General features: G+C 34.0%; 1 protein-coding gene across 5 annotated transcripts in view; it reads left to right on the top strand.

Annotated features, from left to right (window-relative positions):
• Positions 1–27,171, top strand: part of VPS13C (vacuolar protein sorting 13 homolog C) — a 202,233-nt gene that overhangs the window by 169,207 nt on the left and 5,855 nt on the right. For 2 of the 5 annotated variants that reach the window (XM_045449539.1, XM_045449540.1), the window contains 15 exons: positions 2,598–2,739; positions 4,282–4,422; positions 5,229–5,310; positions 5,895–5,964; positions 6,552–6,663; positions 6,811–6,924; positions 8,837–8,976; positions 10,646–10,727; positions 11,714–11,827; positions 12,591–12,666; positions 13,247–13,410; positions 14,858–14,903; positions 16,799–16,922; positions 17,440–17,554; positions 18,305–19,513. In XM_045449539.1, coding sequence (XP_045305495.1) covers positions 2,598–2,739; positions 4,282–4,422; positions 5,229–5,310; positions 5,895–5,964; positions 6,552–6,663; positions 6,811–6,924; positions 8,837–8,976; positions 10,646–10,727; positions 11,714–11,827; positions 12,591–12,666; positions 13,247–13,410; positions 14,858–14,903; positions 16,799–16,922; positions 17,440–17,554; positions 18,305–18,328 — 1,546 coding nt within the window. In that variant the 3' untranslated portion in view covers positions 18,329–19,513. Of the gene's footprint in view, positions 1–2,597; positions 2,740–4,281; positions 4,423–5,228; positions 5,311–5,894; positions 5,965–6,551; positions 6,664–6,810; positions 6,925–8,836; positions 8,977–10,645; positions 10,728–11,713; positions 11,828–12,590; positions 12,667–13,246; positions 13,411–14,857; positions 14,904–16,798; positions 16,923–17,439; positions 17,555–18,304; positions 19,514–19,574; positions 19,688–22,379; positions 22,469–27,171 lie in introns of those variants that run through there. The other 3 variants (XM_045449537.1, XM_045449538.1, XR_006704645.1) reach the window with 2 other exon arrangements.

The following is a 27,171-nucleotide window of genomic DNA, read 5'->3' on the forward strand; positions in this document are numbered from 1 at the left end:
AAGGTTATTGTGTTTTTAATTTCAAATTTCAATTATTCATTGCAAGTATATAAGAAAACAATTGACTTTTGTATATTAACTCTGTATCTTGAAACATTAGTTGCAGGAATTTTTTGGTTGCATCTTTGGGATTTTCTACATAGACATGTCATCTGAGAACAAAGGCAGCTTTGTTTCACCATCTTTCCTAATCTGTGTACCTTTTATTTTCTTGACTTAATTGCATTATCTAGGATTTCCCAGTGTTGAATAGGAAGGAGTGGTGAGAGTAGATGTCCTTGATTTGTTTCTGATCTTGGCAAGAAAGCATCTAGTTTCTCACCATTAAGTATGATGTTAACTGTAGGTTTTTTGTTGATGTTCCTTATCAAGTTGAGGAAGTTCTCCTCTCTTCCTAATTTGTTGAAGAGTTTTTATAATGAATCAGTGTTGGATTATATAATTTATAGTAGATACTTTATTCATTACCTTCATCGACTGGTGTTCTCTAATACATGATACAGTGAGGACGTTGTTAACGGTATCATTGATTAATACCAACAAGCTAGGTAAGCTGAAATAATATGGGGCTTTATTTTATCATTATGCAAAATTCTGTAATCAGGGATCAACCAAGTATGGCCTATCAGCCAAATCTAGCTGGTGGCTTGTTTTTATTTTTATTTATTTATTTATTTATTTTACAGACCTTGGTCAAGAATTTTTTACAATTTAGGTTAGAAAAATTTGAAAGGAAATAGTATTTTGTAACACAATGAAAATGATATGAAATTCAAAGTTTGTTGCCCCTAAGTAAAGTTTATTAGAACGCAGTCTGGCTTATTCTTTTACATGTCTGTGGCTGCTTTTGTGCTACTGCTTAGCACACAACAAAGGACAAATAACTTGAGAGTGTATGAGTGCCACACGTATAGCTATACTGCAACTTTTACTTATTTTTTATTACTAATGCATGCTCACCATGTCAAAAGAAGTAGAGAAAAGTGGACTTTGAATGTCTCTCTTACAGGGCAGAGTTATTGAATGAAATGGCAAAGCATTATTTTATTATGTAATGAGCCTATACCTGTGCTAAAAGAATATGCGATATATTGACATTTCCAAATAAGCACTTATCACAATATGCCTACCTCACAGGAAAGGAATGGCCAGAAAGATTAGAAAATTTAAGACAAAATATCTCATCACAGCAAAATTTCATTTATGTATATGTGTATGTATGTGTGTATGTATGTATTTTTGATTTCAAGTTTTTATTTAAATTCTAGTTAACATACAGTATAATATTGGTTTCAGGAGTAGAATTTAGTGATTCATCACTTACGTATAGCCCCCAGTGCTCATTACAAGTGCCCTCCTTAATACGCATCACCCATCTAGCCCATCCCTCTACCCACCTCCTTCCAGCAGCCCTTAGTTTGTTCTCTCTCCTTAAGAGTCTCTTAAGATTTGCTTCCCTCTCTTTTCTTTCCCCTTCCCCCACATTCATCTGTTTTGTTTCTTAAACTCCACAGATGAGTGAAATCATTTGGTTTTTGTCTTTCTCTGACTGACTGATTTATCTCTTAGCATAATTTCTTCACAAAAATAAAAAACCAAAAATGAGGGTGCAACAAAGTTAGTTTCTGAATGACTCATTTGTTAGCCATGCAAGGAATGCCTTTTATTAGTGGTAAGTTAATTGAATTATCTGAATGTAACCCTGAAGAAATGTGTCCGGAGTAAATAAGCTTAGGACCATTAGTCATTTTGGGAGAACAGTTGCTTGAACAACTAAGGACTTTTACAACAACATCAGTAGTCAACTAAAAATAAGACAAATGATTTTGACTCGTTTTCTTTGGCTCTTGAGTCACTAGATACTTCTAATACTGCTGTTACTGTACAGTCAAGTAGCCAGTGCTGAGTGTGAAGTGACTAAAGAATTAGCCTCTATGAATACTGACTTTGAGCCCTAATTAAGTGAAGCATTAAGTTGTCACCCCTGAGAAACAACTGTAAAAAAAAATTTTTTTGCAAGTACGTGTGGTGACAGATAGTAACTAGATTTATTGTGATGATCATTTTACAATATACTCAAATATTAAATTATTTTTTATGTTTTATTTCAATTAATATGTTTTATGGCAATTATACTTTAATGAAAAACAAGTAATAAAAAATTTAAAAATCTTTTTTCTCATTAATAAATTTGTGTTTTTAAAATGTATACTCAATTGTTTTTATATTTTGAATTTCATCAATTAGAAAAATTTGTGGAAGTTTTTTTTCTCTCTCTTGTTATCTAAGCACTTAAATAATAACCTCAATTTTATCTCAGCCACAAAGCCTAAGATATTTACTATATGGCTCCTTACCAAAAAAGTTTGTGAGTCCTTTGATTGATTGATGTCAGTGTATGATAGAATAACTTTTTCCCCTACCCCTTTTCCTCATGTACTTTTCTACCACAGGTATATTTTGGTATTTAAAAAAAATCTCTTGCATAAACATAATTTTCATTGGAGATTGATAGTTGCAATAATTTAAAGTTGAATAACAATTCTAGCAAATCTAATATGTACTCCTAATTTAATTTTCTTTGTGAATTGTTTTAGTTCTGGTGTTGTTTGGGAGATGAAACCAAAACAGAAATGGAAGCCTTTTAGTCAAAAGCAGATAATGTTGCTGGAACAGTCGTATAAAAAATACCAAGTATCCAGAGACCATGGATGGATTAAACTAGATAATAATTTTGAGGTATACCAAAAATTTTTTTGTTTTTTTTTTATATATGTATTTTGTTGGTGGATAGTAAGAAAGGAGAATTTACTGTCCAAGTAAAATGTGTACAGAAACTATTGATTAGTAAATAAACTCATTTATTAATAGGATTGGCATGACTAATATGAGTACATTTTAAATTAAAATACATTATTAAATCATATACTGTAAAACATTTAAATATGTTTCTCTCCTGTATTTTTATAGTTTCTTCTGTTCACAAGACAGTTTCATGGAACTTGTTTTCAGTAAGATTATGCAGAAATTAATATTGCGTATTGGAACTTCTTGGTACATCTTTAATGATACTAGTATAATTGGTAAATAAAGTCTGTGCAAAATTATATATTTCAGTAGTGAAAAACCTATGGAAAATCTATTCAGTTAGATTCATTAATGTAAAAGATTGTTGGACATGGGTGGACATCATGAATGCAGGTGTACTCTGTGCAGGCCAGTATTGCAGCTGAAGGCCACTTTTGTTCCAAGAAGATCCAAGAAGCTTGACTGCCATTTCTCATTTGCTGTGGTTCAGTCCCACAGTTTTGGTTACTCTTTGTCTTTGATATCTAATGGTTGGGTTTGCATTGGCTATCAGATATGCTCCCCACCCCTACTCTCATCCCCATAAATGTTGGCCATGCTCAAATGAAAACAAATTGGCAGACCTAAATAAGCTATTCACTATTCATTGTTTAACTTTGCTAAAACAAAATTTAAGAGTTACCTTTATTCATTACTATTGAGGTTTTTATTTTGTATTTTTTAATTCTTTTTAATTAAAAAAAATTTTTTTTTATTTTTTAAATGTTATTTTTTTGGGGGGTACCTGGATGGCTCAGTCGGTTAAGCGGCCGACTTTGGCTCAGGTCATGATTTTGCGGTCCGTGAGTTCGAGCCCCGCGTTGGGCTCTGTGCTGACAGCTCAGAGCCTGGAGCCTGTTTCAGATTCTGTGTCTCCCTCTCTCTGACCCTCCCCTGTTCGTGCTCTCTCTCTGTCTCAAAAATAAATAAACGTTAAAAAAAATTTTTTTTTAAGTTATTTTTTTTATTTTTGAGACAGAGACAGAGCATGAGCAGGGGAGGGGCAGAGAGGGAGGCACAGAATCTGAAGCAGGCTCCAGGCTCTGAGCTGTCAGCACAGAGCCCGACGCAGGGCTTGAACCACAAACTGTGAAATCATGACCTGAGCCGAAGTCGGACGCTTAACCGACTGAGCCACCCAGGCGCCCCTACTATTGAGGTTTTTAAACAATATAAAGCATGGTTTATTTCCTTCAACTGCAGTTTAATTAATTGAAAAATTTCCCAGTTGTTTTCTTGTTTTCCTCATAACTTTGATGGAAAAGTAATGATTCTGCTTCAATGATCCCAACTGTAGATGACCTTAAGGCAGATCTTTTGGTGAGACATACACATTAAAATGCTTTTCCCTTTCAGATTGTGAGTAAAGGGATATTTAAGATGGGCTACACTGCTAATAACAACTCATCGTACCCATATGTGCTTTTTTCCCAGGTCAATTTTGATAAAGTTCCCATGGAAATGCGCTTCCCTGTTCAGTGCCCGATAAAGCGAGATTTTTTATCAGGGATTCAGATTGAATTTAAGCAGTCTCCTCACCAGAGAAGTTTAAGGGCCAGGTTGTATTGGCTTCAGGTAACATTGTTATTATCGATTCAATAAATACATCTAATCACTTTGGGAAACTTGGGGATAAAGTTTTTTTCTGCAAGGCTCTAGCATACGTTGTAAATAGTATTTTGCTTTCTGTTTGCATCTTTATTCCCCTTCTCCCACATATTCTGTGGATTCTCTATACTTAGCATCCAAGTCCAAAGACATTGTGACTATTGAGACCATTTAATTTCATCACTTAGCCTGCAAGAGTGTTTTCTTGCACTGAAATTGTTATTTTTTAAATACTCCTCTGATTTTGTCATGGGACCCCCAAATTAGATTTTCTTTTGTCAGTCTACACAGGGCTGAGCTGGGCTTTATTGGAGAATGCTTTTGTCTTCTTGCTGGCTTGCTCCCTTCTTGCCTCCCTCACTCTCTTTCTTTTAACTCCTAAAAATGATTTAGGACATTTTAATTTTTTTTCTTCTTTCTACCTATCTAATTTCATATTTAGTCTCCAGTTACATTTTATTTAAATTATAAGCTATTGAAATCTCACATGATCCATAGGCACAAACATTTTGATTAATAGTGTGTATGCTGCACAGTGTTAATGTAGTTAGGAGGGTATTACATATTCCTTTATGTAAAAGGTTGCCCTTGCTGAGATATGTAAGAATTTTAGATAAAGTAAAACTTCTAATAGCACCACATACACAATGCAGACACTTAATTGTGATGAAATTAGCAGCATCTATAATATTATCTCAAAAACTAAAAGTTTACATTATTTCCAACCTTGCTGAGTTTTCTTTCTTCTTCTTCTTTTTTTTTTTTTTTTTTAGGTTGATAGTCAGTTACCAGGTACAATGTTTCCTGTTGTATTTCATCCTGTGGCCCCTCCAAAATCTATTGCTTTGGATTCAGGTAAAAAAAAAAAAGAAAAGAAAAGAAGTGGAGACAGTTTATTTTAAAAGTTAAATAGCCTTTTTATAAATTAAAAAAAAACTTTTTTTAATGTTTATTTTTGAGAGAGAGAGAGAGACAGAGCATGAGCAGGGGATGGGCAGAGAGAGGGAGACACAGATTCCAAAGCAGGCTCCAGGCTCTGAGCTGTCAGCACAGAGCCCAATGCGGCTTCAAACTCACAAACTGTGAGATCATGACCTGAGCTGAAGGTGGGACACTTAACCGACTGAGCCACCCAGGCGCCCCTTAAAATTTTTTTTTAAATGTTTATTGATTTTTGAGAGAGAGACAGAGACAGAGCACAAGCTGGGGAGGGGCAGAGAGATAGGGACACACAGAACTCAAGGGAAGCTCCAAGCTCTGAGCTGTCAGCCCAAAGCCGTTGTGGGGCCCGAACTTCTGAACTACAAGATCATGACCTGAGCCAAAGTTGGATGCTTAACTGACTGAGTCACCCAGGACCCCCACACCCCCCGGCTGACTTTTTTTTGATCCAGTATAAAGCTTGACTGTTTTTTTCTCGTTGTCTTTCTTCCTTTTAGAGCCCAAACCTTTCATTGATGTGAGTGTCATCACAAGATTTAATGAGTACAGTAAAGTATTACAGTTCAAGTAAGTAGATACCTGTGTTTATATAAAGGAATTTAAAATGAGAATCTACTTTGAAAATAAATTCCACTCTTGTGAGGATGACTTCCATATAAAAATTATTTTCTACCTGAGCATATCAGTCCATCTTTGGTCAAGTAATTTTCAAGTAAATATAGCCCCTCTATAATTTTAAAGTGTAAAATTCCTTAACCACCTTTTCCTGTTTGTAACTCCAATTAGAGCATAAAATAGCCAGTGACATAAATGACATATATATTTGCGAAGTGTTTAGAGCAATTGCTGTGGACTTTAAAAATGGAGTAATACATGCTATACCATCTAATTGTATTTGTCTCGTAATATGATGAATATGGGATTTGGGTATTTAAATGCTGAGTATTAATACAAGTATTTCCTCTAGTGAAAACTTCACTCTAATGAAAGAAACAATTTCAGTTTAAGGATACTTCCATCTTCTTAACACTTTTGAAGAGATGAAGGAGTAAGATCTTATTGGGACTTGATGCAAAAATCAAAGTTTTAACTCTGATAATTACAAGGTTTGATAGAAACCCTTTTTCATTCTTTTAAAAAATTTTTTTCTGTAGGTATTTTATGGTCCTCATTCAGGAGATGGCCTTGAAAGTTGATCAGGGGTTTCTAGGAGCTATTATTGCACTGTTTACCCCAACAACTGACCCAGAAGCGGAAAGAAAACGGGTAAAAATTTTTACTTCTTGGGAAGATTATAAACTAAATTAAATTAACTAACTAAAATTAAATTAACTAATTAATTAACTAAATTAGCCATCAACTACTTAGAGAAAAAAAATAAAATAGACATTCTTGTGTTATTTTTTTTTTCAGACGAAGTTAATCCAGCAAGATACTGATGCTCTCAACACAGAATTAATGGAGACTTCAGTGACTGATATGTCAGTTCTTAGTTTCTTTGAACATTTCCATATTTCTCCTGTTAAGGTTTGTAGTAATTATTATTTTGCAAGTTAGGTAGAATTGTACAATTTTTTAGGGGTCTGCATACAAAATGTGGGTTATAACTTGTATCAAATATTTGGTGGGAATTTTATTTGATTAATTGAAATAATTATGACAATTTTCTGTAACATATGTACAACCATAACTCCCACAGAGAAACCATCAGAGCATGTTCTCTAGTCTTGAATTAATAACCCCTTTATTCAGGGAAGGAGCTGACAAAAGCATTTCTTAATTAAGCGAAGAAGTGCTCACAACATTTAATGTTTTGGTTGCACTTTGTAACTACTCTCACGGTCTAAACAGAAAGCCATAATGGGCGCCCTAACCAGAGTGTGAAAACGCTGAAGTAGGTATTATACTGTTGATGTGGTGTTTTTCACCCTTCCAAAATTTGATTGTATCTAAGGGAGTGGAAAATTGGATACCTTTCACTTGCCTGATTTTGTACTTTATGAACCCATTTTCTTTTTTCTTTCTGTTGTTCTTTTTAGGTTTTATAGGAAGAGGTGAATGCTTAGTAAATTCACAAATGCTATCAACCATAACGCTCTGAACTTGTGTAATGGGCCATATCTACAATTAAGTAACTCTTTAAAATATTGATGATCCTTTACATTCCCCCAAACTATTTACAGAGCATTATTTTAAGTTGCGTCCACCAATCCATTCAGCTAAATAAATTAATTTATAAAATGGAATTGAATTATTATTTTAAACTAATATACTAGGTTGGTAGTATTAGACCTATTTAGAGTGTTGAGTTTAAAATTGATATCGTTTTATGTGGTAGGTTAAACACAGTTTCTTTTCCATTATTAAGCGAAAATCATATGTGAGATTGAATAATACCTTCCACAAATATTTACTGAATGCCTCCTATCAAAGTTGTTCTGGAAGGTATAAAATGACTTCATGGGTTATAATCTTAGGGTAGTATTAAAGATTGTTAATTACCAATTCATGATTTTATGCACTTTGGAAATTGTGTCATGAAATGGAATAATTAAGATCATAAACAGTAGTTATTTTCTCATTCCATGGTGACTTTGCCTTAAGGGAAAGGCTGGAACTCTGTCCACCTAAGCTTACCTTTCACGGATCTCCACATTTTCTGACATCGAATAAACAAAAATACAAAAACAAACCAAAAAAAACAGCACGCAGGCTTTTCTGGTTTTACCCCAAGTCTCTTCTGTTGAGCTACACATTGGTTGGGTAAAATGCAGAATCAGAAAGGAGAGTCATCTGCTTTATTTGTACAGATAAAATTACCTTCTGCCTGTGTCTTTGCCACTGTTGCAGTAATGACGATAGCCCAAAGTAGAAACAACTAAATTAAATGGTAAGGTGAAGATCTCATGTTTAAGTTAAAGGAGTCTGTGGAAGCTGAAACACTTAACTCTTTTAAAAATTTATTTAACAGTTTGTTGCTGTAATTGTCATGTTGTTGTTACTATTGTATAATTATAATTGTTATTGTTAATTATTGCCATAAATTATTTACTTTAGTTGGATGAAAATAAATGATTATTTGTTATTTTGACTGATAGACTACTTGTGTGCCACTTGACTTGTTTCTTTTCTTGAAATGATTATACTGTTTTTGTGAAGTGTTTTGAGCCCCCTCCATATAAACACCATGGTACGTATACACTTTGGATAAAATTATAGCTCTGTTTTTGGAACAGACTGCTTTGTCTTTTATCAAAAAGCAAATATGAAAATCAGATATTAGTGAGTTACCCTGTGTTGTGTGTAGAGTAACAAATAATAGCTTTCTTTAGGACTGAAATATACAACATCTGTTTGTATCTGAAAGATTTGGTTCCTATGTATATAAATTTTTTGGTTGTTTTTAGCTTGTATTTATTGAACATTATTTTTTTTTTAGTTGCATTTGAGTCTGTCCTTGGGTAGTGGAAGTGGAGAGTCAGACAAAGAAAAACAGGAAATGATTGCAATTCATTCTGTCAATCTGCTGTTGAAAAGCATAGGTGCTACTTTGACTGATGTGGATGACTTAATATTCAAGTAAGATTTATGTTAAAGTAGATGGGGAGGGTTTTGTACCATGGTTATTTTATGGATATTAATTCTTCCCATTTGGGCTACAGTGTTAGCTTAGAAAAATGGTAATTCTCATTATACTTGAAAAGTTTGGCCTCTTTCTAATTATGCTTTTTAGATATGCTTATTTTACTCATAAAAAGTATTATATTTTCTTCAGTTATTCATATGTTGATAATCATCAATGTAGATTAAAAATGGAATTGTTTGACTAGAAGGTTATAAATTGACCACATTTTAGAACAGACTTATATTTAGAAATATTTAGCAGTATGATGAGATATCAGTATAATCATATGGAAAGGTATAGATAATAATGCCACATTTAATCTGAGAATATTTATGTGTGCTAGACACATATAAATTCAGTGAATGTTTATTGAACTGAATATTCAACAACAGTATTGGAACAAGTAGTTACCTTGGAGGAAAAAAAAAATCCATTTATACCATTTCCACCATACTTGTACACTATCAAGTTCCATAGGAATGGAAGGATTAAATATAAAATTCAAATGAGAAAGACTGAGGAAAACAATGAGGTTAATTGTTGTCAAATCTCTTAAGTAAAGAAAGTATTCTCACGTTAGAAGCAATGGAAAAACCCACAGTAGAAAATACAAGATAGATTTGACTACATAAAAAGTAAATACAACAGAATCAGTGAAAACAATTAGAACATGAACTGGGAAAAAAGAAGGACAAATATGACAAGGAGAGGATTAATAGTCTTAATATCAAACATTGATAAGACAAACCTAAAGATTCCAGTGCCATAATCACCAAAGGACAATAAGATAATTTGCAAGAGGCAAGATACAGTGGCTGATAAATATTTGAAATGTTCAGCTTTATCATATAGCAAATAATATATGCAAATTCAAATAAATTATCAAAGATTTTTGAATATGAGTAATCCTAGTACGAAAAAGGGCTGGGTCTAACAAATGGGCACTTTTTTTTTAACTATTTGTAGGAGTGGAAAGATCTATGTATACACACACACACATACACATATATATATATGTCTCAAAGCCTCAAATGTTTTTGTAGTTTATCATTCAGTAGTTCTTTTATTGGGAATTCATTCCAAAAAAAAATAATAATCTTGAAATGCAACTAAAGACTTATATTCAAAATTTACATATGGCAGCGCTAATTATTATGGTCAAGATTTGGAAATGTCTGACTATGGTAAAATTGTTTTCTTATGACATTTCCACATGATGGAATGCTATGCATCCATTAAAAATGGTTACATAGAATTTTTGAATAACATAGATCCTTATTCACAATATTGAGTGTAAAAATGCATACAAACTGTTTTAAATATTTTTGAATTGTATAGAAAAGAAAGAATTCAAAGTGGGAAATGAAAAGAAAAAAAAAACCCTAAAAAATTCCCTGTGTAATGGGATTATGGTTGAGTTTTTCAGTCTTTTTACTCTTTATGTACTAATTTTATAGTAATTTTGTTACCATAATATTAAGATCTCAAACATAAATTATATGTGGCAGATCTACAAATAGAATTGTAAAACAATTAGCAATGATTAACATACCATTGAAATTTTAAGTCTCTTTCTCTCCCAATGTAATGATCATGCCTTTGAATCTTTCTTTCTCCTCCTAGACTTGCTTATTATGAAATTCGGTATCAGTTTTACAAGAGAGATCAGCTCATGTGGAGTGTTGTTAGACATTACAGTGAACAGGTAATTTCCTATCATAGTAGCTCACAAAGAATATGCTTCATAAAATATCAAACAAAACATTTGTATGTGATTGCACGGTGTGCAACATTGTTTATCTAATTTACCTCAATTTGTAGTTTTATTTCTTAGTAGTTTTCTTGAATGACTAGTTTTTATTTCTTTAGCTCTTTCCCTTCTAGATAAAAGTTTTTAAAAGTTTCCCCTTAGTGCCTTTTTTCCCTTTGCAATTATACATTTACCACTTTGGGAAGGAATACCGATGTAGGAGACATCTCACTTATTTCATAAATGTCTGAAGTTTCTAAGCATAGTCTAGTAGAAATGGGAGAGGAATTCTAAGCCAGGCTCTTTTCCATGCCTCAGTTATTCCATGGTTTGAATTGGGTGCAGGGGTAATTGTTGTTTCATGGTAGTGGGATACCCTTGCTGTGCTATCGAATTCTGGGGTGAAGTTCCCCTTTCCTCCCTCTGCTAGAACGTCTTTTCTCCTACGGTGTATATAGACATTATGGTTATTACCTATTCAAATAAGGATATACTTTAATTTGTTTTTTCTTTTGATTATTAATTATTTCCCAGTCTAGTTTCATAGTAACAGTGATACTAACATATTAAAAATAAGTATTTTTGAATTATATATTCATTTAATATGCATGCTCAGCCATGCAAGGTCAGTGTCATCCTCCTTCCATTTTTTAGATGAGAAAACTGAGGCCTATAGAGACTAATTGACTTGTCCAAGGTTACATAGCTGCTAACTGGCAGACTGCCTTAAGCCAATCTATCTAAATTGAAAGCAGTTGTAAAGTACCAGCATAATGCCTGGCACATAGCGAAAGATCGGTTAATGGATATAGTGGTGGTTATTCTGCATAGCTTTCCTTTAACAACCTAATTTAGGTAGCACTCTCCTTTTTTCCCAAGGCATCATGATACTCTTTCTTACACCAGTAGTAAAGGACTTAATTTATCTTTTTTCCCTTTAGTTCTTGAAACAGATGTATGTCCTTGTATTGGGCTTAGATGTGCTTGGAAACCCATTTGGATTAATTAGAGGCCTGTCTGAAGGAGTTGAAGCTTTATTCTATGAACCCTTTCAGGTATTGATCTTATATTTAAGTTATAGGTACAGAAAATGATACTCTGTTCTTTATGACAGATCATTTGTATTTTAATTGTATCTGGGAACTAAATCATATTCAAATAACAAAAATACGTTAATGTCATATTTTTACTTCAAATTACTTGAGATGACATTAAAAGGTTGTTTCAGAATTAATTCAGTGCTTCCGATGTCTAGGCATTAAAACGTGCCCACATCTTCCAAGATTTCATGTAGTTGCAAGGAAGAATGCTAGGTAGGTAGGTTCACACCACTTCAGGGCTGTTTCGCCACTATGGAAAGACTCATGAGCTATGAAAAGCCCACTTTGTTTTGTATTCAAGCTTTCCTCTAACCTATTCACCTCCATTTAAGGGACCCAGGAGCCCAAAGTAGTAAGAGTTTTAGCAGGACAAAGCAGAGAGAATACATGGGAAAACAAAAGAATCAAAACTGTGGGTTCTTAGTCTTGCTACCAATGCAGCTGGTAACTTCAGATTGTGATTGAAGCAAATGATTTATTTGTTTGGTTTTTGTTATCTCAGAAGAGTTGACTGAAACCATGTGGGCTGAAGGTGTCTTCGTACCCAGTAGGTGTGCTGTCAGTATTTGCGTTAGAGGGGGAAAACTGTGACATCACAGTGTCTATGGGTCTTTACAGATTCTGTATCTTCATGGAAACCCTGAAATACTAGATCACAAGTCTTGAGCTTATTTAAATTTTAAATAGCAAACTGTTCATTTATTTATTTTTTGGCCAGGGTGCTGTTCAAGGCCCTGAAGAATTTGCTGAGGGATTAGTGATTGGAGTCAGAAGTCTCTTTGGACACACTGTAGGTATGTATCACATAGTTGTGTATGTAAATATATGTGTTTTTTATAATAGTTATTCTAATATTCATTGTCTATAAAAACAAATGATTATATTTAATAAAAGAGGGAACAGTTTTCTAATAATTCTGTTTAAAAGATGTGTTCCCTTATTCTTGAATGGAAAACAGTTTAACCGTAGACTTCCTGGGTTTGTTTATATGTCTTTATAGTGTTGATTCAGTGTACTTTTTTGAAGAGAAACAATAATGTATCTTTTAGAACAGTTTTAGGTTTACAGAAAAATTCTGGAGAATCAGTATACTTTAAATAGTTTGATTCCTTTTCTTAATGAGCAGGAAATGATAAAAAATACATTTCTGTGTGTTTGTATTTGAGACAGAATTTGATGCACCTGTTTAAAGCAGAGGTGTGCTGTGTATTGTGGTAATGCTGTTTATTTATTTATTTATTTTTTTATTTATTTATTTTAATATAATTTGTTGTCAAGTTGGCTAACGTACAGTGTATACAGTGTGCTCTTGATTTTGGGGGTAGCTGCTCTTTAAAGAAGCAATGTGACTTACTTGTCCGGGTCTTTTGATAGGTGGTGCAGCAGGAGTTGTATCTCGCATCACTGGTTCTGTTGGGAAAGGTTTGGCAGCAATTACAATGGACAAGGAATATCAGCAGAAAAGAAGAGAAGAGATGGGTCGACAGCCTAAAGATTTTGGAGACAGCCTGGCCAGAGGAGGAAAGGGCTTCCTGCGTGTAAGTCTCATACTGAGTCTTCAAGAAGTCCTGAACTTCTGTATACACTTTAGAATATGTACTCGAAGCTGGTTGTTTGAAACTTGGCATATTCCTTGTGAGTAAAAGTCTGTCACAACAGCAGTAGTGAAAAACCGTGGGTTTTGCTCTTTCCTTGTGCGCTCTCCTTTGCTGATACCACCGTCACATCTTTCCCCCAAATCCCAGACTTCGTTTGGCACTCGGGCTGAAGTCAGAACTCTAGGATGATGGCAGATTAGCTCTCTTCTGGAAGAGGAGGAAGTAAAGCAGAGAGAAATATAGTCAATGATGGTAACGAGAGGGAGGGGGAGTTGTTTAGGTCATCATCAGTTGACCATTTTTGTGGCAGGGGAAGTATATAAGTTAAGTTTTTGTAAACCAGGGACTGCTTTTCACTGTTTTTCAGTACTTTAAAAATTACACAGGTAATTACGAATATTGCTTAATTATACAGGTAACGTTATTTAATAAATAATGGAAATATAGGTAACTCTGTAAAGTTCTGTTTGATCACCCTCCTCTCTTCCCAGAAGTATCTGATTTTTTAAACAGTGGGTATACTTCAGTGCTCTTTCTTTGCATTTGTGTAACATACAGGTAGTTTTATTTACTACCATTACTTGACAAGTATTAAGAATGTACAAACGTGGGGCGCCTGGGTGGCTCAGTGGGTTAAGCGGCCGACTTCGGCTCAGGTCACGATCTTGCACTCTGAATTCGAGCCCCGCGTCGGGCTCTGTGCTGACAGCTCAGAGCCTGGAGCCTGTTTCAGATTCTGTGTCTCCCTCTCTCTGACCCTCCCCTGTTCATGCTCTGTCTCTCCCTGTCTCAAAAATAAATAAACGTTAAAAAAAAAATTTAAAAAGAATGTACAAACGTATTACTGTTTTTAACTTGTAATTGTAACGTGTTTGTACCAGTGATTTATAGTGTTGTGTGCTGTGTAAGATAAAGTACTTTACTTCTTAGGCTATCTGCTGTCCTTCACAGGTCCTTTCATTTTCAGTTTTCCACACTTCCACTAAATTAAAAAGTTATTTCATTAAAATTTGTAATTAGATCTTAGGGATTATTTGGCTCAACTCATTCATTTTACTGGTATGGAAACTGAGGCTTAAAGAGATTGAATCAATTGCCCGTGGTTATAGAGCTAAATTGGTGCCAGAGCCAGATGTAGGATCTTTTTGCCTGCTTTTATAATTCTTCCTGTTATAGAATTTTACTTGTATAAGGTGCTTTTATTTAAAATTTTCTGTTATGTAATATTTAAAAAATTGTAGTGTTCACTTAGCCACCTGTTGACATTATCAAATAAGTCCTCATTTTTTTGAAAAAAAGTTATTTCTAGTGTGTAGGTGGAGACCTCTAGTGGTTGGCTTAAGCACCTTCCATTCAGGTTTGACTTTATGATTGATATCTCTTTCAGGGAGTTGTTGGTGGAGTGACTGGGATAATAACAAAACCTGTGGAAGGTAGGTTGAGAATGTCTCCTTCCTGTACAAAGTCTGAAGAATTGATATATAATAAGCATAACAGATGTTATTGCTACTAGTTATTTAATTGAGAGTATTTCTGATTTTATGCTCATAGTTTTAAATTGGTTTTAAATGAATGTACTTTCTTCAGAAAGTAGAGAGATTAAGTAATAGATTATGATTCAGACTTTGAATGTTATTTTCAGCGGGACCACAGTTCAACTGGGTTCCTTTAGATCCTCAATAGCAATAGATCTTTTTTTATCCTATTAAAAAGGTACTTTATTGGGGCGCCTGGGTGGCGCAGTCGGTTAAGCGTCCGACTTCAGCCAGGTCACGATCTCGCGGTCCGTGAGTTCGAGCCCCGCATCGGGCTCTGGGCTGATGGCTCAGAGCCTGGAGCCTGTTTCCGATTCTGTGTCTCCCTCTCTCTCTGCCCCTCCCCCGTTCATGCTCTGTCTCTCTCTGTCCCAAAAAAATAAACGTTGAAAAAAAAAATTAAAAAAAAAAAAAAAAGTACTTTATTAATTGCAGTCCCAGTCAAAATTCCAGTTGGCTTCTTTGCAGAAATTGACAAGCTGATTGTAAAATGTGTATGTGAATTCAGGTGACCCAATATAGCCACAACAATCTTGAAAAAGATCAGAGTTGGAGAACTTACACTATCCAACTTAAAAACTTACCATAAAAGTACAGTAACTAAGACAACGTGGTACTGGCATATGGATGGACATAGATCAATGGAATAGACTTGAGATTCTAGAAATAAATCCTTACATTTGTGGCCAGTTGATCTTCAACAAGGGTGCCAAGGTAATTCCATAAAGAGTACCCATTTCAACAAATGCTGCTGGGACACCTGGATTTAAACACAGTGTTAATGTGTGTGACAGCAACTCCACTTCTAGGTATATATCTAAAGGAATTGAAAACATGTGTTCACTCAAAAACTTATGTATAAGTGTTCATAGAACATAATAGCCAGAAGGTGGTAGCAACCTAAATGTCTGTCAGCAATTGCATAATTAAAGAAAATGTGGTATATCTCTACAATGGGATGGTATCCAGCTGTGAAAGGAAATCAAGTGCTGTTACAAGTAGAAGATGAATGAACCCTGGAAACATGTTGCTAAATGAAAGAAAAAAAAAAAAACAGTCACAAAAGACCACATATTGTTTGATTGCATTTGTAGGAAATGTCCAGAATAGGCAAATCCATAGAGATGGAAAGTAGATTAGTGATTGCCTAAGTCTGGGGGGCAGGGAGGAAGGAGTTAAATTGCACAGGATCAGTTGAGGACAGGTTGGGAGAAATGGCGAATGATTGCTAATAGTCATGGGGTTTATGTTCGAGATGATACAAATTTTCTAAAATTGATTGTGGCGATGGTTGCACAACTCTCCTATACCCAAAAGCATTTAATTTGTATACTGCCATGGGTATGTGAATTATATGGTAAGTGAATTATAATTCAGTAATGTTCTTTTATTTGAAAAAAAAAGTAACACTGCTTGAAAAATCTCTTGAGGGTAGAATCAAAAAAGAAAAATTTCTGGTCATTTCTTAAACCTTAGATTCTTGGGTCTAAGAAGCAGTGGTTGTAAAACTTGAGCACCACTCAGGATGACCCAGACAGCGTGTTAAAACACTGATCACTGGGCCTCACTTTCTGACTCTGTAGGTGTGGGGTGGGGCCTAATAATTGGTATTTTTAACACACGTTGAAAACCACTGTTTTTTACATTTTATGATTAAATTCAACTTCTTTAGAAAGCCAAAATGTAGAAGATTCCTAGGTAAAACATGTCAGTATTTGGCTCAGGATTTTTTGAGTTCAAACTTGCTTATTTTAAAATATCTTTATACATTCATTGTCCTTGGTTTTATGAAGGTGCCAAAAAGGAAGGAGCTGCTGGATTCTTTAAAGGAATTGGAAAAGGACTTGTGGGTGCTGTGGCTCGTCCAACGGGTGGAATCATAGATATGGCCAGCAGCACCTTCCAAGGGATTCAGAGGTAATTAAGTACATACCATGTACAAGGCATGTGTCTATGGACTTATGGTTGCTAGGAATACATAAATAAGTTAAATACTTTGCCTCCTCTTAAGAGTGTTAAATTCTGACTGAAAGCGCTTACAGATTCACAAGGTGGAGTGCCGCCAGAAAGGAGTAAGAGGAGACAGTTTTTATGGTTCAGTTTCTCTTGTGTTCAACAAATGTTTATTAGTATCTACTATATGCCAGGCCCTGTTCTAGATGTGGAGGATACAAAGAGCGGACAAGTTAGTCCCTGCCTTTGTTATTTTGATATTTTCTTTTCTTTAAGAAAAGGTGGGGGGGCGGGGAATTGGAGTCGGACAGACTTGTTTATAATACTTGTCGCATAATAATGGACCGGTTATTTAAAATCACTCTTTTTATCAAATATGGGTACAATATGGAATGTGGTACAGTATTTAATATACATATATATTTGTATTATTTTGAAAGATTCTCACATATTTTTTGTGCTTATTCTGCTGCCTTTACAGGGCAGCAGAGTCAACTGAGGAAGTGTCCAGGCTCCGACCCCCTCGTTTCATCCACGAGGATGGCATCATTCGCCCATATGAAAGACAGGAATCCGAGGGCTACGATTTATTTGAGGTATAAATTCTGTTCTTCATGGTCACGGGTAAAATTTAATATTAAAGATTTCTAGGACGAGGATTCCATGGGTGGTTCTTAAAGTTCCTGATTCATGAACTTCTTGTAAGGATTATACAGGGAACATGGTTTGTAGAGTAGAATTTTATTGTTTATTTTTTTTGTTTTAGCATAATGTTTTAAATGGGAATAACGTCATTTTTTTTTTTTTTCTGCACAGGAACAAAGCTTTTTTGTGCAGAAAGCAAAGCGTTAAAAGAAGTCTTAGGCTTTATTACTGTTTGTGTGGTAGCTCATTTAGTTAACACTGTTAACTTTGGTCTCCTGCTTTATAGCTAATTATAGGAATCCCACTGCTTCCTTTTCTCCCAGCCAAATTAATTTATTTGGACTACTCTGTAAATCTAGATTTATTCAGGTAAACAGAAGCTGGAGGAAAGAAGAAAAAAGATTATGTATAATTATAATCTTTTTAAACCTTAAAAATGTTTTAAGGTGGATTTTTTTTTGGTTTTTATTTTAGTTTTAACTTTACTGCTTTTAAATAATATATACATATGTAAATTGCTTTTCTCCCTTGACTGGATTCCCCCACCCCGCAAAAAAAAAATTTATTAATATTTTCCTACTTTGACTTCAAAGTAAAATGACTCTCCATTGTTCTTAGCCTTTGGTTTTTATTGTATGTTGATACATTTTATCTTCCTGCATGCTTCTAACTTTATTTTCTTTCTTTTTCTGCCTACACAGCAAGAACTGGAAATACAGGAGTAAATGTTTCCTATGCTACTACTTGATTTCATCCTTAAAAATCAAAACAAACTGTGGTATTAATTGACTGTCTTTGATTTATTTAGATTGATTGTTCATTTTAGTTAAGTTTTCTTTACAACTCTCACCTCTCTCTCAACTTATTGTACTGGCTCAACTACAAATTAGAATGGTGGTATCCCTGGTAATACTGTACAGGAATAAGAGATTAATATGAAATATTAAAGGATGTAGGAAATTAACTCCCTTCTTTTTTTAGTTGGTGAAAAACTTATATTGAGTTCAGAGGCAGACAATTTTACTATCATTTTGAAAGTTTTATCTTTTCTTATGGTATTCATGTACTTGCAGGTAAATCAGAAAAATAAGAACAATTCTTATGTCCAATCTGTTATGTGTTCTTTGTATCTGTGAGTCCTGATGATGGAATGACCTAACTATGTTTCACACAGCACCCCAATTTACTCAATTTATGGGGCTGTTAACTGGGGCTTATGTTTTAATAATTGAAATACAAGTTGCTGTTGGTCTGTCCTTAGACCTCAAAGAAGCATTGAGACATGAATTTTGAGAACATGTGCCCTTAATCTCTTTTTTTCTTTTTTTTAACCTCTCAGTACTCTTGCTGAACAAATAGCAATCATTTTATAATGATGTTACATAAATATCAGCCCTTGGCATTTTTACTTTTCAAAACTTGAATCTCCTTGTTGATTATGCTTATTTCACAATTATTAGTTTTACTTAACATAAATAAAAGTTGAACGTGTAATTAGGCAAATTATTTATGTGTCCCTTGAATTTATAGCTATCTTTAGTTTTAAAAACCAATCCTTTTTCAGCTTTTAAGTTTTTAAAGAGGATTTGTTATCTTAGTGAGAACAAAATAATTATAAACTATCATTTTGAAATTAGTACCCTCATAGTTAATTTTCGAAGTAAATTGCAGTTTGATTTCTTATGATAAATGATAGAAATGTTTGATTTGACTTAACAGCATCTTATCTAGCAGCTTTCATCCTTCTCCCCAAAATTGAAACCAAAATATAAACTTACATTTAATGTGTCATACATTTGAAGAGAGTGAAACTGCTAACGTATAACTGTTCAGTTGGATTATATATTTTTTAAATTGTCGTTACCAAAAGAAGTAATTGAATGCTTATTTAATACAAGCACTTTCAAGAATTAAAAATGACACCCAAAGATCAGCCTAAAACTGTAGCTGACAGACTCTTCTTGTGCCTAGATAATTGAGGGTTGGCAAAAATGTCACCGCATGTACAATTTCTGAGAACCAAGCACAATAACTAATCAAGATGCTGTCTTAAATCATCACTAATAATTACCCTTCCTTCTTAGGTAAAAGTAACGATTTTTAATTTTCTTGGATATATTGCAATTTTATGAGTCTTTTGGGAAATTGTATAACTTGTTTACATTTTTTTCTTACTGTTTACCTTTTGTTTAGTTCTTTACGTTAGTAACCTTGTGATTTCCCTTTTTTCAACTGCATGTCTAGAAGCACAAAATTCAAGTAACTTTTATTATTTTAGCTAAATATATCTCTGATTTATTAGTTTTTGTTATTATATCAGACAACATTTTAAAGTTTAATATATTATTGTAGTTACTGGAAAAAATAAAATGATTGTACACTAATGAGAGGACTTGCTAATTTTTTCCATAGGTGACGGGGTAGGCATGGATAGTTAAATTTAGGCTGTTTGATCCCTTGCCTATCTTGCTGTAATCACTTAGGTATGAAGTATTTATTGATTATCTAGACTGTGCTGGATATATAAAAGAAATGAAAACTTCAGTCCTTCAGGGACCAAGTATAACAAAACTTGTTATCAGGGTAAATATTAAAGAACACTGGAGTGTAAAATTATTCCCTCCTAGCCCTCTTACTATAATATGGATACATTCTAAATAATTTATTTGGCAATCTTGTCATTTACCCCATTTTCTTTTTCTCTTGAGTATTGCTCTGTATTTTTCACTAAGCTTTCAAAATTACTAAATCATACACTGTGTTTTCATAGGATATACTTTTCTGCTTCACCCTTATTCTCCTAAGATACTGTTCACACATGCATATATGTATATGTATATATACATATACACATATACATATATGCACACACACATATATATATATATGGCCAGTTTTTATTTAATATTCACTTGGTTCACATACTTGTGACTATATGATATTTAAAATGATGTCTGTTGCTTTTTTATTTTAATTACATTTTTCCATGTTCATAGAAATGCTTCACTCTTAATTCTTGCATTACCATCTATTGAGGTAACCTTCTAGTGTGTATTTGATCGTTCCAAGTTGTTGGCATTAAAGATGCTTCTGTTATTTTACTAACACTAATAATTCTGTGATAAACATCCTTATAAATATTGTTTTTTCATATATTATTTCCTTAGAATTTACTTGAAAATCTTGAATGCTTTGCTAAATATTGTAAATCTATTCTCCTGCTGCCATCAGTGACTGAATATCTTAATCTGAATCTCAGAGTGTAGTGGATTTTACTAGTGCTTAAAATAGTTTCTGGTAGTGTAGTGTGGTGATACATTGCCCTTTAAAGGCTTTCAGTGGTTCAAAGCACAATACCCTGATAAACTAATGAAAGTGCATACAAAATGGGAAGTGGGTAGTATTTCTTTTACATTGCATCTCAAATCTAAATATTTTAACATTTAAATTTCAAAGCTGAAAATAAGTGAATTGAGTTGTTATATTCATTTCCCATTTTTCTTTATTATAGAATTTAAGGTATAAATATTGAAAGATTTTGGCTAATTCTCACAGGCAGGATGTGAAACAAGTGACTTAAATTCCACTTGTCTCTGAGACTCATTCTGAAGATGAGATCCTGTTTCTTTGGGGATTCATCTTTGTTCATGGCTTCTCATAACTGTCAAGGAATAACTGAACCAAGGATTTTCTAAAAATGTGTATTTAAGCATTGAAATAATAACAAATGTGCTTTCTCTGCTTGTGATTATTATTAGGTTATCCTTTTAATAATATTGATGTTATATTCTTGGTTATAAATGTTATGGTCTTGTTTATTAGGTATGTTTATGTTCTATAGTTTCATATACATTATATCATCTGATCTTTAATCTGCATTATAGATAATGATATTTCATTAGCATTAGCTATAAAAAATAACTGTTTTTAATGTGTGCCAATTCAAATCACAATAGTTTGGAGATAGTTGAGATGAAAATAAATGTATTTTAATGTGCTATTTATACTTGAATTATTTATGCTTGTTAATTGTCTTTAGCAATAAATTGTGCCAGCTATTTGAAATCTTAGAAATTCTTCATGTTTGTGTTAATATTGACATAATATTTTCTTTTTTATCAAGAATATAATTTGGTGTATACATTGGCTTTTCATGCATGTTTAATCTATAAGACCACATAATTCAAAAACATTAAATATCAGTTCTCTTGGAATTTTATTATTGTGGTATATTTATCTCTCTGTAAATCAGTGATTCTTCACCTTTGAGAAGGGTCACAGACCACTTGAAAAAATCTGATGAAAAATATGAACCATCCTTTGAAAAAAGTTGCAAAACCACATTTTCAAAACTTTATAGTCTATTTTAGAGGGTTCATAGACCTTCCAGGTCCTTCCTTGGACCCAAGGTTAAGAACCCCTGTAATGTTAATGTCACACTTTTATATTTGCATATATTATATTCCATTAATGAAAATGTGTGATTATTCCCGGTAGATATTTTTAAACTGCTGAGTTATCACAGAATGAGGTATATTTTATCAGAAGATCACTTAGTAAGTATTTAATACAGATTTGTCATTTAAGGCTCAGTGGAAGTTAATTTATAAATGTGCTATGAATATTTTTCTAGTTTCATGTGCCAATATTGTGTTTTTGTTTCTAATAATTCTTTTTCCTAACTAGCACTGTTACTATAATAAACTAATACACAGTATTGGAAATACTATTTGGATGCATGTACTACGCAAATCTTGAGTCTTGTTTTCTTTTCAGAATCATGTTAAAAGGTTAGAAGGAGAGACTTATCGATGCCACTGTGCGATTTCTGGAAGCAAGAAGACAATCCTTATGGTTACAAATAGGTATTAACTTCAAGTGATATTTTTTCAAATGCAAACTATATAGATGATAAGAATTTTGAAAACTATCGTGGCAGAGGGTTTGGAGAACTATACTTAAATTACAAGATGTTCATTGTCAGTGAATCACAAAGATACACTCTAGATGGGTCCTTTGAGGTTGTCTATTCCAACCCTCTCATTTTGGAGATGTTGAAACTGAGGGTCAGCATGTATCCCACTTACGCCACTACTGAGAGACGGAGTCTAGAATGGACTCCATACGTATAGTAGTCATATGTTACATGTGAATTGTAAATCCAGCTATGGAAGCTGAATTCATGAATCATTTTTTCTTAGTAGGTTTTATTTTAGATGATGAGAACACCTTTTTTAAGGATGGTATTACTTCTGTGTGTTTTTTTTCCAATTTTTTCTAAGTATTTTGGGAGTGGTAGATAATTTTTCCAAATGTAAGAACTTGGACTACAGTACGTTTATTTTCCTGAGATTTATCCTACATCACTTACTCCAAAATGGCTAGTATATATTAATAATCTTCAAAACTTTCTTAGTTGTGTATTTCATAGGACCAAGCTAGGGTAGTTACAGTAGACAGAAATCTGAATTAGATTCTTTATTACATTGAAATATATTTGAATGGGAAGGAGAGAAAGTAAGACTAACATGACAGGATTTTGACTTAAACCATGAGCTTTTTCAGTGAGTCAACTAGTTGTATGGTTTGTCCATAAAGTAAAAAGATTCACAGAACAATCTAAAAAGCATTTTTTACTGATTGGACAAGTAATCACTTATTTTTTATGCCCACAATTTTATAGTGTGTCCATTTTATTAGGCCCAAAACAATGTTTGTTTGTATCATATATTGTACTTAGCTTCAATGGCAGTGTGTTAATTCATTTTAAAATTGTATATCTTTTATGTAATTCAATACTAGGTAATGGAAATCAGGGTTTTTTTGAGGGGTTGTTTCTGGTAATACTTAATACTTTAAAACTTGTTTGATTTAGGCATTTTTTGGGACTATTACTGTGCACGTTATATACTTGGTTTTTCTTCAAGTAAAATGAAAAATCATAGTAATTTTAAATCTGGTCGCTTACAGAGCTTTTTGGGAGGCAGTTAGTAAAATATTCCTGACCAGTACAGTGACTTAGTCTCCTTGTAGCTTTAGAAGACTCTAACAGGAATTTCTTTGATTGAAGTAATTATCATTATGCTGATCTGTTTTACCTTTAATGCTTACTTAAAAATGGCATTTTGTCTAAAATTGGTGTTTTAAAAAATAACTCTTTTATTGCTAGAGTTATGCTTATTCATTGTATTTGATACAGATCAGGAATCAACAGAATTTCTTTAAGGGACAGATAGCAAATATTTAGGCTTTAAGGGCTATACTATTTCCCAGGTACTTAGCTTCACCTTGATTTGGCTCACAGCATAGTTTGCCCACCCCTGATAAAGACAATAATTTAAAGGATGGAAATAAAGTAACCGTAATTATGGTTTGTCTAGAACAGAACTGGTCTGTACTTTTGTCCCAATGAAATTTTTAGTAGCTATCCCTTTCATTCTTAAAAATGTCCTGGTTTGAATCATAAATTATGATAGCCCCTAAAAATAGCCTTTACCAGCAATCCCACCAGCCAGCTGGTATATCTCATTTTTACATTATACATATTTTGTAAAAACTATGTACAAAAAATATACTATGTATACGTAACTAACTTAGGTTGTTCACCTAACAATGTATTATGATCATCTTCCCAAACCATTAGATATTCTTTGACAACATGATTTTTAATGACTATACAATATTGTATTTATGGCTATACTATAAGTTTTTCAAATGCTACCTTACTATTTGATAATCAGTTTTTTCCTTCCGAATACTGTATTATTATAAGCACATCTTTGCAGCTGAGTCTTCTTGCAGCTAAGTCTATAATTATTTTCTTAGGATAAGTTATAATCAATGGGATTGCTGATTTAAAAATTGTGAAGGTTTTTGAGGCCCTGTCTGTTGTCAAGTTGTTTTGTCAGAACAGTTGTAATTGATTTTTTTTTTTTACATACAACTAACGGTACAAGAGAATGCACTTTATTTTGTGTGTTTTCCTAAGACTAGTGTTCTCATTTAAACTTTTTGGGTCTTGCTAACTTAATGGGCAGAAAATAATTCTTTGTTTTAATTAGCACTTGTTTGATTGCTAATGAGTATGAACATTTTAATATATTCATCATCTATGTATATTTCCTATTCTATGAATTGCTTTTTCATATCCTTTCTCATTTTTTGTTTTTTTCTTACTGAATTGAAATAGCATTTTGTAAGTTAATATTATCCCTTTTTACCCAATGTATTATTAATATTTTCATGATTATTTTTTGAGTTTTCCAATATAAAGGGCTTTTAATTTTTTCATATTGAAATTCATCCAAAATTTGGTCTCATTTTTTTTCTTATCAGTTTTTAGGAAAAAATATGAGTTCTCATGATCCAAATTTATTAGGCTGTATCTCCACTAATTAATCCTAATTCCAGCTTAGTATTTTATTTTAGTAATCTTCATTAGGAAATTGTTCTCCAAACAGACATTTTTTTTTTTAACCATCTGTGTTAGTCTGTGTTGGCTGCTATAACAAAAATACCATAGATAGGTGACTTAAACTACAAACATTTATTTCACTCCATTCTGGAGGCTGGGAAGTCTAAGATCAAGGTGCCAGCAGATTCTGTGTGTGGTGAGGGCTCACTTCCTGGTTCATAGATGGCTGTCTTCTTGCTATGTCCTCACATGGCAAAAAGGGTGAGGGTGTTTTCTCAGGCCTCTTTTATAATGGCACTGATACCAATGCTGAGGGCTCCGCCCTCATGACCTAATCACCTCCCAAAGGCTCCAACTCTAAATGCCATCCCAGTGGAGTTAGGATTCCATGTATGATTTGGGTGAGGATGTAAACATTCAGACCATTACACTAGCAGTGTCTAACAGAAATAGGGACACAGATAAAAGTTGTATCTCTGTCCGTTCCTCCTCTAAAAGAGGGACCTAAACATCAGTGATCTCACAGTGTGCTAGAGGCTAAGATAAAGTGATAAACAGAGACTCTGAAGACAGGACAACCTCTCAGTCCAGTAAGGTGAGAACCAAGGTGTTATGGGGAAGGTGTTAGGGAGAAGGTACTTGAGCTGTGTCTTGTGGAGTATGGATTTTTCATATAGGTAAACAGCAGGCAATCAGAGGCATAAAACATGAAAATATGGCACTTGGAATAATAAGATCATGTGAAATGGCTGGATTGTAGGATGTTTGTAGGGAATCACTGGGAGATGAAATAAGCCATAGGTGTCTGCTCATGACATCTGAAGGGTATAGATTTTATCATTAATGTGATGGAAGAGTATTAATTTTTTAAAAAGTGTAGACATTTTATTGCTCATTGACCCAGCTTTTCACATAAAGGTATATGCACATTGTACACACATGTCTTTTTTAAATTCCCATTGCGACTTGTACACAAGGACTAATGTGATGAAGTTTGCAGTTTAGAAGAATCTCTGGCAGCAGTTTGAATGCTGAGTTGGAGAAGGATCAGAATGGAGACAGGGAGACCAGCTAGAGACTGGTTAGTTCTCTATTGTTGCACAGAAAATTACCGTAGAATTAGCACCTTAAAACAACACAAATTTACTATCTCACAATTAATTTCCCTGGGTCTGGAGTCAGCAATGGCATGTCTGGGCTCTCTGCTCAGGGTCTCACAGGCTGAAATCAAGGCATAAGGCTTCCTTCCTGAAGGAAGGAAGTGGAAAGGATCCACTGCTAAGCTCATTTAATGTTGTTGGCAGGATTCACTTCCCTGTACTTGTAGGACTAATACCCCAGTTTCCTAGATCTCTGTCAGCTAGGCACCTGCTATCACCATCTAGAGCCTACCCTCATTTTGGCCATGTGGCTTTCTGCATCTTCAGCCCAGCAACTGCACTCTGGATTCTCAGTCTCTGACCCAGATTTAAAGGGACCTTGTGGTCAGGTCACACCCACGCAGATCAAACTTTTTCTTAAAATCACCTGTGCCTTATAATAAAACCTAATCTTGGGGGTGAAATCCATCATATTAATAGTTGTGACGGTTATACCAGTCGATAAACCCACATATACTATACGCAGAATCGTGGGGACCATCTTAGAATTCTGTGTACCATAGAGACTGTGGCAGTTACCCTGATAGGAGGTGGTGAGGTCTAAACTAAAAGAATCAAGACAGATAGAAGGAGCAGCCTTGAGAGACCAGAGCTTGGTGACTGATTAAATATAGAAGAGAAGGGAATAAAAGATGACCTTCTGGTTTGGGGCTTAGGTACCGAGGGGGTTGGAGCAAGAGGAAGAGAATGGTAAATGTGGAGCAAGAGGAAGAGAATGAAGGAGATTTAGAGTGGCAGGAGAACAGTAATGTTATTGGCCTGGTCAAGAGAGGAAGGAGTTTAAAGACCGTGGGAATGATGAATTTGCATTTGACACGGTGATTTGTAATAGTTATCTGTAACGCTTAGCTCTTGTGATTCTCTTCTGGGGCAGGAGGTGGGGGGAAGTGTAATCCACTTTCTAGAGACTGTTTGGAATATGAAGGGGTGTGGAAGGATGTCACAAGGATCGGAGGGCCCTACCAAGGCTGGGACTTCGGATGCTGAACTTCCT

This window comes from Leopardus geoffroyi, chromosome B3, assembly GCF_018350155.1.
Source record: "Leopardus geoffroyi isolate Oge1 chromosome B3, O.geoffroyi_Oge1_pat1.0, whole genome shotgun sequence".
Lineage (NCBI taxonomy): Eukaryota > Metazoa > Chordata > Mammalia > Carnivora > Felidae > Leopardus > Leopardus geoffroyi.